This window comes from Sebastes umbrosus, chromosome 13 (assembly GCF_015220745.1).
Source record: "Sebastes umbrosus isolate fSebUmb1 chromosome 13, fSebUmb1.pri, whole genome shotgun sequence".
Taxonomy (NCBI): Eukaryota; Metazoa; Chordata; class Actinopteri; order Perciformes; family Sebastidae; genus Sebastes; species Sebastes umbrosus.
In genome coordinates, this window is record NC_051281.1 from 32,412,025 (window position 1) to 32,425,684 (window position 13,660).

The 13,660-nt window shown below is 43.0% G+C and overlaps 1 protein-coding gene across 2 annotated transcripts in view; it reads right to left on the bottom strand.

Annotated features, from left to right (window-relative positions):
* tfpia (tissue factor pathway inhibitor a) overlaps positions 1-13,660 on the bottom strand; it is a 67,781-nt gene that overhangs the window by 2,148 nt on the left and 51,973 nt on the right. For both annotated transcript variants that reach the window (XM_037789620.1, XM_037789619.1), the window contains exons 4-5: positions 12,748-12,825; positions 11,306-11,371 (exon numbers count right to left, since the gene is read on the bottom strand). In XM_037789620.1, the coding sequence (XP_037645548.1) occupies positions 11,306-11,371; positions 12,748-12,825 (144 nt within the window). The remainder of the gene's footprint in view (positions 1-11,305; positions 11,372-12,747; positions 12,826-13,660) is intronic.

Sequence of the window (13,660 nt, forward strand, 5' to 3'; positions counted from 1 at the left end):
CTGGTTGGCCTCTACATCGAGGGCATAGAGGTTCAATGTGTGGATAGATCTTTGCCAATCTTGCATTAGTAAAGTGAACTCTGTGTACGATCTTCAGTTGTATTAAGCCATGCCTAGCTGACGTAGATGATGTGTGTACCAAGTCCAATAATAATAATTGAGAGAAGATGCAAAGGTGCCCTCCAAGTATAGATTATTGATTGACCTAATTCCTTTATCAAACCATAATTTAAATGCAGGGTCTGTACAGGAAGGAATGATCATGTGATTGGACTTAATGGGGTAAAGGATAGAGGTTCCTTGCGGACCAAAATCGCCTTCTAAACTGAGCCCATATTCGATTCGTATAGAGTGATTAACTATTATGTTTGAACTCAAATTGTTGCAAAGACGGGGCAAGGCTGCACTGACCACTGAGCCCAAGTGGTGTTGGCATGATGAGAACTTCACCTGGACCCAGTCTGGTCTGCCTTGGTTGGTTTGTCTTCGAACCAGTGAATTAACTTCTGAATGTTGAATGCCCAATAATATAAAAGGAAAATGGGCAATGCTAGTCCTCCTGAGCGCTTTGGTCTTTGGAAAGGGTCTTGCTGATTCGACTAAGCTGCAAGGGGAGAGGAATACAGCAGTTTGATCCAGGCAATGAATGGCCCTGGATAAAGCCCGTCTGGTCAGGTGAAACAATATCTGGAATAACACACTCCAGGCGCTTAGCTAAGACCTTGGATAACACTTTTAAAATCTACATTTTAGTAAAGTATCTGGATCTGTGTGATTGAGCAAGCAGTAGCTGCTTGACGAGCTTGCATTGCTAATAATCTACTCGCTTTATCTCCAAATTCATAGACCTTATTTCTGGATTTCAAGATGAGGCATGCTGCCTCATCAGTGGATAAAAGATTAAATTCAGTTTGTAGTCCTAAACGTTCCATATTGACAGGCACATTTTGAGTAAATATCTAGGATTTGTTGAGAAATATCATATAATTTGGGTTGTTTTTCTCTCTTGACGGTGAATAATTTGTCCTCGGAGGTACATTTTAAGAGTCTCCCATAATGTGGCTTGTGATATTTCTGGAGAGGCATTTGTCTCTGAGAAAAATTGTATTTAGATTGAAATTAACTGAACAAACTTGTCGTCTGATCGTAGAAGGTTGATCGATTTGGAAGTTTCTAAACCGAATAAGATGGCACTATGATCAGAGATAACAATACTGGTGTATGACACGTCTTAACCTTAGGCAATAGTCTATTATCGAGTAGGAATAGTCTATGCGGTGTTAAGGTGCGATGCATGTTTGAGAAAAATGGATAGGCTCTGGTTGTGGGGGGACTTAAACCTCCAAATGTCCGAAAGATCGCCTTTGCTCATGAAATCATCTCCAGCTGACCTGGAGAGATTCTGGGAGAGCTCGATGACCTATCCAAGGTGATATCTAGTACAAGATTGAAATCACTTCCTACTATGAGAAACCCCTTGTCAAGATTCGGTATTGTCAAAAAAATTTCTCAAAGAAATTACTGTCATCACAGTTAGGAGCATATCAATTCACTAAAATCACAGGTTTGGCAAGAGTTGTCCGTCAAAAAAATGTATCGTCCAATTGGGGTCACTAATGATCTCTTTAGAGTGGAAAGAAATGTTTTTATTATTAATATAGCCGTCCCTCTGGCATTTGCATTAAAATCTGGAATGGAACACCTGACCAACCCAGTTTTGTTTAAGATAAGCCACCACTGTCATTAGGAAGGTGAGTTTCTGTAAGAATGCCACATCTACCTTCAGTTGTTGCAAGTGAGACATAACTCTTAGTCTCTTAACTGGATTACTGGACCCCTTTTACATTCCACGATATAAACTTGATGGAGTTATTCGATCACCTTATTAGGTTGACCTACCATAACAGTCTAAGAATATTCAAATGTGGTAGCCAAAAGGTGATGTCCTGTTTGATATGTACAGCAGTAACAGCAGAGAGCAAAAGTGGGGAAGAGGAAGAAAAAAGAGAAAAGAGAGAGAAGAAAATAAAAAATAAAAAGTATAATCTACCTACTGGACCTGTAAACCCTATCCCTTGTAAAGTCATTCACTTGTGCTTGGTTCTACCCTGCACTTCAAAACTGTCTTTGTGAGATATTGACAAATGGAAAAACAGATGAGCCTAGACTGGAATACCCTACTTTCTAGGTGTCTAAACAATAATACAGTGACAACTATCCTCAACCAAACTCCATATGAGCAATCAATAGTTCTGTAATGTCAGCAAAAATAATAAAAGGAGAAAAAAGTATGTATACAAATACATGTTGCATGCCTCGTGAGAGGGGGAGAGAGAGAGAAAAGACAGCAGTAACGGGCTGAGGCGGATAAGATTAACGCCAATTATCCTGCGTTGACAGAACAGGGATGCCCTATCCCTCAGGAAACTTTTATCAATGTAAAAACACAGTAATGAAAAGTATTATGCCTCAAATACTCACGGTACACACACAACACCTGACTAGTCAGAACGTGTTCATCTATAGAACGTTTAACAAAAGTAAAAGCCGACAAGTAACAATATTCGGCAAATATTGATAAAACAGTCGGCGGCAGCTGGAACAAATATATAAACACACTCGGTGATAAACGGTTCATTACGTTAACTCTATACGTCCTTATTTCTGAGTAAACTTATATATTATGAGATTAATAGTAACGTAAGGAAAGCATCCTTTAGTTTCAAGTGCTGATCAACTTAGTTGTCCAGCAATTTGGATCACTCGCCAGCTGACAGTCCATAACCCAGGTTTAAAAAAGAAATGAAGGAAAAAAAAGTGATTTCCCCGGGTATTTCTTCATAGTTGCGGTTACGCGTCTTAATAATAATAATAATAATAATAATAATAAATTCAACTTATATAGGCGCTTTTCAAGAGCTCAAAGACACTTTACACAATAGGGGGGGAAACGGTGTGAGACAAACAGGAGACAACGACACACACAGGCGCACTCTCATACATACACATGGACAAATGGGTAAGGGGTGGGGGGGGGCTATTAGTAGGCAGAGGAGAAAAGATGGGTCTTGAGGCGGTACTGGAATAGGGTGAGGGATTCAGAGTCTCTAATGTGTGTGGGAGGGCGTTCCAAAGCTTGGGAGCTGCCTGGAGAATGCTCTGTCCCCAAAGCTGCAGAGGTTGGACTTGGGGTGGAAAGTAGACCAGCTGAGGTGGATCTGAGGAGACCGTGGGGGTTGGTAGGGGGAGAGGAAGTCAGACAGGTAGGGGGAGCAAGTTGGGGAGGGCTTTGTAGGTGATGGTCAGGATTTTGTAGGTGATCCGGTGGGAGACAGGGAGCCAGTGGAGGTCTTTGAGGACTGGGGTGATGTGATGCCAGGATTTGGTGTGAGTGAGGAGTCGGGCAGCTGCATTCTGGAACCAGTTTGAGTTTGTTGATGGAGGCGGTGCTGATGCCGTAGAGGAGAGAGTTGCAGTACTCAAGGCGGGAGCAGATAGAGGCGTGGATGAGCTTCTCGCAGCGGGGGGGTGTGAGGGAGGGTCGGATCTTTGCAATATTGCGTAGGTGGTAGAAGGATATTTTGGACAAGTTAGCGGATGTGGGGCTCGAGGGAGAGGGTGTGGTCAAGAATCACGCCAAGGTTGCGTGCCTGGGGGGAGGGGGAAACAGAGGTGCCATCAATGGTGAGTGTGAGGTTGTTGTTTTTGCTGAGGGTAGAGTTGGAGCCGATGAGGAGGAGTTCTGTTTTGTCACTGTTCAGTTTGAGAAAATTCTGTTGCATCCAGGTTTTAATAGCAGACAGGCAGGAGCTGATGTGGGAGAGGGGTGGGTTGTGGGGGGAGTTGGTGCTGAGGTAAATCCGAGTGTCATCGGCATAGCAGTAGAAGTCCAGGTTGAAATGGCGGAGGATCTGACCGAGGTGGAATATGTAGATTATGAAAAGGAGTGGACCGAGTACAGAGCCTTGGGGGACACCTTGTGTGACTGTAGATGTGGCAGAGGAGTTGTTTTGAAGGGAGATGAAATGAGATCTGGTGGTGAGGTAGGACCGGAGCCAGCTGAGTGCAGTACCTTCGATACCGATGTCTTGGAGTCTGGTGAGTAGAATGTTGTGACTCACGGTATCGAAGGCTGCACTCAGATCCAGGAGGATGAGGATGTTGAGGGCTCCGGTGTCAGCAGAGGTGAGGAGGTGATTGGAGGACTTGGAGGAGTGCAATTTCTGTGCTGTGGAGGTACGAAAGCCGGATTGGAGGGGTTCAAACAAGTGTGTTGGAATAACAGGTGGGATTGGAGTGTGTGGTGATGAGGCGTTCAAGGTTTGGGAGAGGAAGGGGAGGTTGGAGATAGGGCGGTAGTGATTGAGACAGGAGGGGTCCAGACCCAGGTTTCTTGATTGTGGGGGTGACAGCAGCAGTTTTGAAGGCTGAGGGACAGTTCCATGGGAGTTGAAGAGGTCGGGAGGTAGGGGCATAGGACAGGGAGGCAGGACTTCAGCAGAGGAGTGGGGGAGGGGGTCGAGGGAGCAGGTGTGGGGTTTTGATGTGCTGATGAGTTGGTAATGGTTGCTGAGTCAACTGTGGTCGAAACGGGAGAGGCGGCGCCCTGGGGGCATGGTCAGGAGGTCCATAGGGATGGAGCAAAAAAGGGCCGGTGTGGTTGCTGCTGGGTCAGACACGGGGAACAGTGAGTTGTTGATGGTGGTGATTTTGTCGGCGAAGAACTGAAGGAATGAGTTGCAAAGATCGGTGAAGGGTCAGAGAGGGTGTCGGCACGAGGCTTAAGGAGAGTGTTGAGAGTGGAGAAGAGGGTTCAGGGTTACGGGTGGGGTCATTGATAATGGCTGAAGAAGTAGTCAGACTTGGCAGCAGTGATGGCGTCTTTGTAGGTGATGAGGTGAGATTTATGGGCTCCAAGGTGAACAGTGAGTGATGGATTATCTCCAGAGGCGTTCAAGTTGGCGGCCGGATCTGTCTTGAGTTTCTGAGGTGGGTGTGAAACCAGGGGAGGAGGTGTTGAAGGAAACGGTTTTGGTTCTCTGGGGGGCCAGTGAGTTGAGGGAGGCAGATAGGGTGGAGTTTGAGGTGGTTGGTAAGATCATCGGGTGAGGTGGGGGGTGGATCCGGGTGGAGGGCAGTAGATAGCAGGTTGGAGAGATGGAGGGGATCAATGGACTTAGTGTTGAGGAATGATATGACTCAGGGGAGTTGCAGACGGGGTGTTGGGGACTAGGATTGTGGAATTGGATGAGTTTGTGATCAGATAGGGGAAAGGGGGGATGGGTTGGATGTTCAGAACGGGACGTTGACAGAGCAGATGAGATCTAGATTTATGGCCTTTATTGTGTGTGGGGAAGGTGATGTGCTGGTGAGGTTGAATTGTCCAGTAGAGTGGAGAAATCAGAGGCAAATTTACAGGTGGGGGGAGTCCATGTGATGTTGAAGTCGCCCAGTAGCAGTAGGGGATGATGCAAGGGTAAGGAGTTCAGACAGATCGGAGAGGAAGGATGGATTTCGGGTTTAGGTGGGCAATAATGAGAATGACTGTGTTGGAGCAGGTTTTGAAGGCGAGGATTCGAATGAGGTGACTGTAGGGAAAGTGAATGGAGGGGGGCAGCGAGTGTAAATGGTTTGGATGTTGTAAGTCTGGGTGGTGGGGGTAATGGATGACTGGAGATGACGGTTGTGTTGGGGCCACAGTGAAGGTAGCGTTTGCGGATGAGGATTTCCAGCAGATTGAGCAGAGAGAGCAGTGGGGGATAGCTTGTAGTTTTTTTTCTGAGGTGGAGGAGTTGACAGGGAGAGTAGTGTAGGGGAGGGAGAAGGTATTTAAGGGACAAAAACAAATGGGGAACCAGGGGAATCCTTTGAATAGCAGGGGGGTACAGGAGAGGGGTGAGTAGGGTTGATGGTTTCCATGTTTAGCAGGCGGGTTAGCGGTTAGCAGGCTGGGAGAGGGAAGGTAGAGGCAACACAGGGTAGCGTTAGAAGGGGCGGGGGGGCGTTGGTGCTCACGGTACAGATGGATACAGATGGTCGGGAGAACAGCCAAGTGGTTATTGTAAATTCCAGTGGTAGAGTGTCCGGGAGGAGTTGAGGGGGACAGAGAAACATGCAGGGTAGCTCTGCTAGCGAGTTAGCAGCTAACCGGTTAGCTAGCGAGGAGAGTGGAGCAATTGGAGCGCAGGAAAACCAAAAGACTGAGAACAAGAGCAGGATCGAAATGGAACACAACAAAAACTCAGGAGAACAGTGAAGAAACAGCAACAAAAACAAAACAGAACGAGAAGAAAGACAGCTGACAGAGGGAGAAGCGGCAGTCAAGCAACGCCAGCAGTACTCGCCCACCGCACAAACATAAACAAACACACTTACTCGTGTGTCTTATGCCGTAGGGTGTCGCTCTCCAGGAATATAGCCGCCTCCGCCGGGTCATTGAACTCTTGCACTGGTTCCTCCACGGTCAACCGGAGCTTGGCAGGGAAGAGTAGGCTGAAATGGCACCTCGCTATTCTCAGCCGGGCCCTTGACTAGGTGTGAAGGCAGCTTCGGAGCTGTAGTCCGCGTTGCATTATCCGCTGCTTTGGTGTGGAAGTGGTGAATACAGGCTATGATGTGCAAGGGGCTCCGTCTTGTCTCCTCTGGTGGCACCCCTGTGCGCCCTGTCCACGGTTATTGGACGGGGAAAGCGTCGGCATCAAATATTACTCCTAAACAGGATTCAATAAAGAGGTAGGTTGGGTGCCCTCAGCTCTCTCAGGTATGCCTGTAATACAGATGTTATTCTTCCCTGGTAGTCGTTCATCGACGTTTCAATGGCCCTGAATTTGTCTGATCGCGTCTGGCGATAGTAGCGTGGTTGGATGAAATTTGCGTTGCTAGGTTTGTAATAATTCGCTCCTCCATGCCGGCTAGTAGTTTCTGCATATCAGCCAGAGATACAGCCGGTTGTCGCCACTGTCACCATGTGTGGGGTCCTTGTTAGCTAGCAGGTCAGATGCAAAGCCGCCATCTTTCTCTGCCGTCCCCCTCATTTTCGCTATTTTACCTTTGTAGTGGTCGTTTTGCCCATGTTTAATCAAAACGGTGGACACCAGATCAGAGGACAGTAGTCCTTTTTAGTGTCTTATATTAATTTTGTTTCTCTGTAGTCGTTATGCATCTCTCTTGGTTTTGTGTCTCTTTGTGGTCATTTTGTGGTCTCTGTAGTCATCATGCATCTCTCTGTGGTTTTGTGTCTCTGTGGTTGTTTTGCCCCTTTTTTGTAGTTATTTTGAGTGTGTTTGCAGTTGCTTTGCATCTGTTATGTTTCTTTGTTGTCATTTTGAGTCTCTTTCTGGTCGGTACATATTTTCTTTGAGCGAAATTTTGCAGGTGAAGGCCAGGGAGGCCCCCGACACTTTTGGCCCTGTAGGCCCATTCAGTAATCCATCCATGCACATGGGTTCGTATCCTCACCCATTAAACTCCAGTCTGACTGTGGAATAGACTTTGTCCAGTGTCTGCAGGCTCTTAGACTTAAATTCAAAGATTTGAAAAAGGGAGAGTTGTTATCATGGCTCCCCACAGGGCTGTGTAAGCTTTCCTCTTTCATTTATTCTCCAGCTTTCTTCATGGTGAGAAATACAGTTACACTTGTAGGCAACCAGTGGTCTTTCTCACAACTGAAAGACATTGATTTTAATAGCACTACGACTTCAAAGTCCAATATGAAATCATTACATTAATTGGGGGTCAACTGGGGTGATTCAGAACAATTATAGAGAATATGAGGGCTGGATTAATTGTGACTACGTTGTCCATAAGTGTTGACAGTATTAATAATATTGATATCATCAATAGTACTGACTTTATGACTTTACTGATGTAATACAAGAAGAAATCCTCTTAAACTGCTCTGCTCTTCAGTTCAAGAATTATTAAATGAGACAAAAAAATGCCACCATAACATCTGAAGGAGAAGCTTTTTTATTAAAATATGTGGTTCTTAAGATTTTTCATCATGTCTCAAACATCAGTTGGTGTGGTAACATCAATGAATACTCCTGACCCTAACTAACCAACAGGGAAATATACACACATTGATGAACCACAAAAGATGGCCCCATTATTTGGTCGACATAGCACATCAAAAGGAAATAGTTTTCTTGATTATTGTCATTATTTTAGGTCTTTCAGTCTGTATTGGCTCTGCTATTTATTAAAAACATGTTTTAGAGCCCCTTACTCAGAGCTGCTTTAGTTTAGGATTAGTTTATGTTCATCTTTAGACACAAGAGGTTCTACATTACAGCTTCTCCAACTGACACTAAACATGTACATCATCATATAACCACAAGATGTCAGTCTTTGGTTTCAACAGTGAAATATACTGTATGCTTGGTGGAATGACACTATACTCTACATGTGTGCCATATTAATATATGCTGTATTTAATGCTCATTTTCCAGTTTTTGTGACTTTGAAATTCAAAGGCTCCATTTCAATGCAGTAGTAAAAACAAATGCCACCTGATTGTTATTACTGATATGAATCATTACCAAATATGATCCTCTAAACTGTCTAATTTAAGATCTGAATAATTCATTGTTACTCTGAGGATTCATGCTTTCATGCCAGCATTGTTTCTGAGAGATATTAGTGTGCTTACATCTCATCGCAGGAGGCAGTGCTATTGAGTCTCAGTCATCCGGAATCTTTCCCTCTAAATATTTTCTGACAAGAGGAAAATTGGATTCTTAAAATTATAACTCTGTGAATGAGTTGAGGGAATCAGGCCAGGGTCTCCCTGTGCTCTCCTGCTATGGCACAAAAAGAGCCTTGAACATGACAACCGTGATATATTCTCCTTCACACCTAATGCACAGAAAATTAGTAAGTGGGAATACTGTACGTGACAAATGGGCTGTGGGAAGGCGACACTGATGCACTCTGTTTCTGCCCTGTGCCTTGTACAACAGAAGCAATATTGCAAGCTGTCTACCATCTATGCATCGCTGCATTTGACTTTTTATTTTATTTTATTACAGTTATGTTATTGGCAGTGGTTTAATAAATTAACTGGATTTGCTAACTTTGATGTTAAAGCTCAGAATTCAGCATGGACTGGTTGTTACTCTCTACACAGAATGATTGATTTAATTATGCCAGTTTAATTATAACAGTTAATCTATCCCAAATGTCTGGTGCACTGGGATTCCTGTAATGAATTAACACTGCATTCTGGCTTTGTGCCTTGCTCTTTGCATTCATGTGATGAGACAATTTTTTTTTTATTTTTTCTCATGTTGAAAAAAAAAAAAAAAAAAAAATGAGTTGCAATTTCTTTTCTGAACTAGCGTGAACAAATAAACAACACGGAAATGTAAAATACTCACCTGTGAATATTTTGATATATATAATATATACTCAAAACTATTCATACTGGCAGCGAAACAAATTTGCGACAGTTGCAACACATGTTCAATAACATCAAACCAAATAGATTTGCGCCGGAAGAGGACCAGCTACTGTGATCCTATAGAGTGCTCCAGGGATGACATATTTTTGTAGGCTAGCCAGGAAGTTAGCATCACCCTGGGTTCCCTCGACAAAAAGCCAATGGGAGTTTTCCATTGGCTTTTGGATTATCGCAGAAAATAAACTCTGTGGCAAATAAATGTTTATGATACTTACACGTTTTGTTCATCAAATAATCTCCACAAATGAACACCACTTTATGATTTTTGAAGTATAAATGCCATCAGCAGAAGTAAAAAGCTAAAGTTATAAATGAACTACTCCACGGTTGCATGAGCGCGAGTATACACAACAAGGCCGTAAAGGCGGACGAGTCGACCTGATGGCGTTTAGTAGTCTCATTTAGCCACTTGTTAGCAACCGCCTATTTCAAGACACATAAAGGCTTCAAAATTCATGAGTGGGGTATTTATTGATGTATTTTATATTGTAGAACAAAAAGTTAAAACGTCTTCAGCTTGTGTTAACCACAGACCTTAATTCAGGCATCTAACTAAAAACCCATTGACTTCCAGACAAGGGAACTGAAAGTGCTAAAATGCTAACTCATTTCCAGGTTTTAGGACTAATTCCTGTAGCACTCTATAGTAGGGTGACCATATTTTCAAACCCCCAAACTGGGACACTTAAGTGTACCGCACATTTGTGCACGCCTGTGCACACGCGTCCACGCGCGCTCCCCTACGCGCTAATATGCACGCACCATAGGCGTTTTCATCAGGATGGCTTACTTGGCGCACCTGTGGCGCATGTGAGCACGGAGGGGGATCAGAGAGAAGGCATTATTATAGGGGGTGCATTACAGGCTGTGACATCATGACTTATCATATTCACTACTTTCTCCCCCTTTAATCACAGGGCTATCCCCGTCATGACGCACTGACAGTTTGGGAGTCCTGTAGAGAGTTTCCCTCAGAGGAAACGTATTGTTGTGGGCCTACGGACATTATTTTTCAACTTGTTTCGTCTCAATTATAATTATAATTGTGGAGCTCAGACAACATTTTTGTTATGATGGGGACACCGTCTGGGTGAAAGACGGACAGGAAGGGACGGTCCTGAGGGAGTTATGAGAGGAGCGAAATGCCTGTTAATGCGCAGAAGGAACTGTGTAGAATAATTAATCAAAACAACACTTTTTATGTGCACATAAACACGGAGGGTTCTGTGGATCAAAACTACACTAAATGTATCCAGCGGATATCTGTTGTGGCCTGTGCGCGCGCAACATCTCTCTATAGAGGCTGCAGCGGTGTGCTGTGCTGGCTCTGTGTATACTTATGTCATGCGCACAAATTAATTAATGAGTGGAACATGATAAACGTCTATGTAAGTATAATATTATTATTTTAATTGCGGTGAAAACCGGGACATTTGAGTGTTTTACAGATATGTGTCGGGACGCGCGACATATCACCTTGAAACCGGGACAGTCCCGGACACCCGGGACGTCTGGTCACCGTACTCTATAGTGTACATTTTCAATATGTCCGTTTAACACGTGATTGGTTGATGCCTGTATTTGCGATGTCAAAGCTCAGAAAAATCCAACTAAAAGGTGTAAAGGCCTTTATGGTGAGCTCAAACAGAAAGCAAAGCAAATGTTTGCCTTACGTCATGATGCAGATCAGTTTGTGCAGTCTGTGTTTAACTGCCCCTTCATCAACCATGTAGCCTCCTAACTGTACAGACGTGAGCTGTAAGATAGCTAGTAGCGCATGCACCGACCGTGTGTGTGGTTCGTTCCATTGACATTATATTGACGTTTAGAGTCATACTTTCTTACCTTTTGGCTCTTGATTAGTGTCATTCGCTTGCACCTGAGGTTCACTTAGGCTTACAGTCAATTCCCCTGGGAAGCAAACACATAGGTCAAGAGGTCAGTCACTTTAAGGAATAGTTCATCAGTTTGGGAAATGCGCTTAATTGCTTTCTTTTCCACGGTGAAATGAAAAGATCGATAAGACTCTCATGTCTGAAGCACATACTGTAAGTGGAACCGGGAGGTGATTAGCTTAGTTTAGCATAAAGAAGCAGAGGGAAACAGCTAGCTTGGTTCTTTATGAACATCTGCCAAACAGCACCTCTGGGGCTCAGTAATAAGCATGATGTAGAAGATGATGATCTCATTTGTTTGAGCAATACACAAACAAAGATAAGATAAAAAGGACAGATTTCTGGGTGGAGTTTTGTTTCTCCATCTTGCCAGTGCTTCTCTGCACCGTCTCCACCGGCTTCCTGTCAATTTCACTGTGGTGACAACACTGTGGGAACCTTTTTCTGTCCAGCGCTTGTTTGATTTTAAAAAGTTGGACAGAGCCATCTGTTTTATGCTAAGCTAAGCTAATTGCCTTCTGACTCTAGATCCATACTTAACACATAGACATATGAGTGGTGTCAATCATCTCTTCTTGCTCTCAAAAGTAATATTTACCAAAATGTTGACCCATTCTTTCAAAGAGTAATTGGACTGCACGTATACATGTAAGCACAAAATTATGGAGGCACCGATCCAACTTTTTCAGTCCCGATACCGATAGCGATACCTGGGCTTTGGGTCTCAGCCGATACCGAGTACTGATCTGATACCAGTGTTTGATTAATAAGCTGTGTGCCTCACTGTGTGGACGTGACTGGATCATTCTGTTAAGTGTGTGGCAACATCAGGCTGGACCTAAACATTGCTTTCCTAACTTTTTAAAACAAAATGTAACAAATAAATACATAGAAATACATTTTCTGAATTGTTATTTATTATTAAAATAATAAATTATACACCAGCGACTTGGTAAAAGTTTTTCAAAATTAACAGGAATTACAATTCAAGTGTATATATTTTTTGGTAAAAACTTAAACAGGAATTCAAATTCCAGTAAATAATATATATATATATATATATATATATATACATATATAATTGAATTTAATTGATCAGCCCCATTGTCACCGATACCCAATCCAGCTATTTGAGTCAGTATCAGCCCGATATCCGAGCTGGTATTGGTGCATCCCTACACAAAAATCAAACCTGAATTACATGATTGCAAAACTCCAGACATATTTTAACGTGTGTTTGAGTGATTTGCTCGAACACACACATCTTTATCTCATTGGAAGGGGTTAATGTTAGTATTAGAATGTCCTACCAGTTACTTTTGTTTTTAGACAAAAACAACAAGCAACAAAACCTACTATACACATACTATACTTGAAGTGTGGTAGTCTTACCAGTTACCATGGTTGGCTGCACAACACTGGATCGCCGAGAAGACTGTATGTGGAATTCTGGGGCTGTAGTGGGTTTTGCTATATTGAAAAAATAAATAAAAAAACTCCTGAGACTCTCGACAGAACATGAATCCATGGAATTCATTCCTATAGAACAGATCTCATTAAATCCCAACGATCAATCATGATTAAAGTAAGTTTAACTTCATTAGTATCAGACCAGGAGGGATGTTGGTCTGAAAACACAATCTAATCTACTAATGAAACCAGACGGAGTCATCTATCTCAAATTGTTATCCATAAAAAAAGCTTTTGATTTTCAGTACATGGGCTTTCTACAGAAATGGTCACAGAAGAACGACTTGCTCGTTATTTTCTTTGACAATTTCAATACCTAAATGACTTTTAAGACATGCCTAAGTCTAACATAATTGAGTGTGCTTTGGTCACTTTAAAATGATTTAAATGCTATATCAAGGTGGAATGTGATTTCATGGTCAGCTAAAATCCATCCAAAAGTTAATTTTCTGAGGTACAACTATTTTGTCACCACTCTGAAATGAGTTTGCATTTGTTGTGCAGCGGCTGTGATCTGCTGTGCCTTGGCTGTCCATGAACTCAGAAGTATACATTATACCTTGCATACTGCTTTGAGGCAAAGGCAGAAAAAGTAATTATAGCAAAGGCAGGAAAAGTAATTATAAAAGTAATTTTGTAACAGCTGACTTGTGAGGCTGCAGGTGTATATGTGTTGGATTCTATAAGGCCTTAGAGTAAAGTGTTTCTTTTTAAGATACAATCCATTTTCCAACAAATGACAACATCTTTGGAGCATTCACAGCTGCTGAACACAATACCCGTCCGGACTTAATTAGTGGTTTTGAATAGAACCTAACAAAGCGGCTGTCTGCAC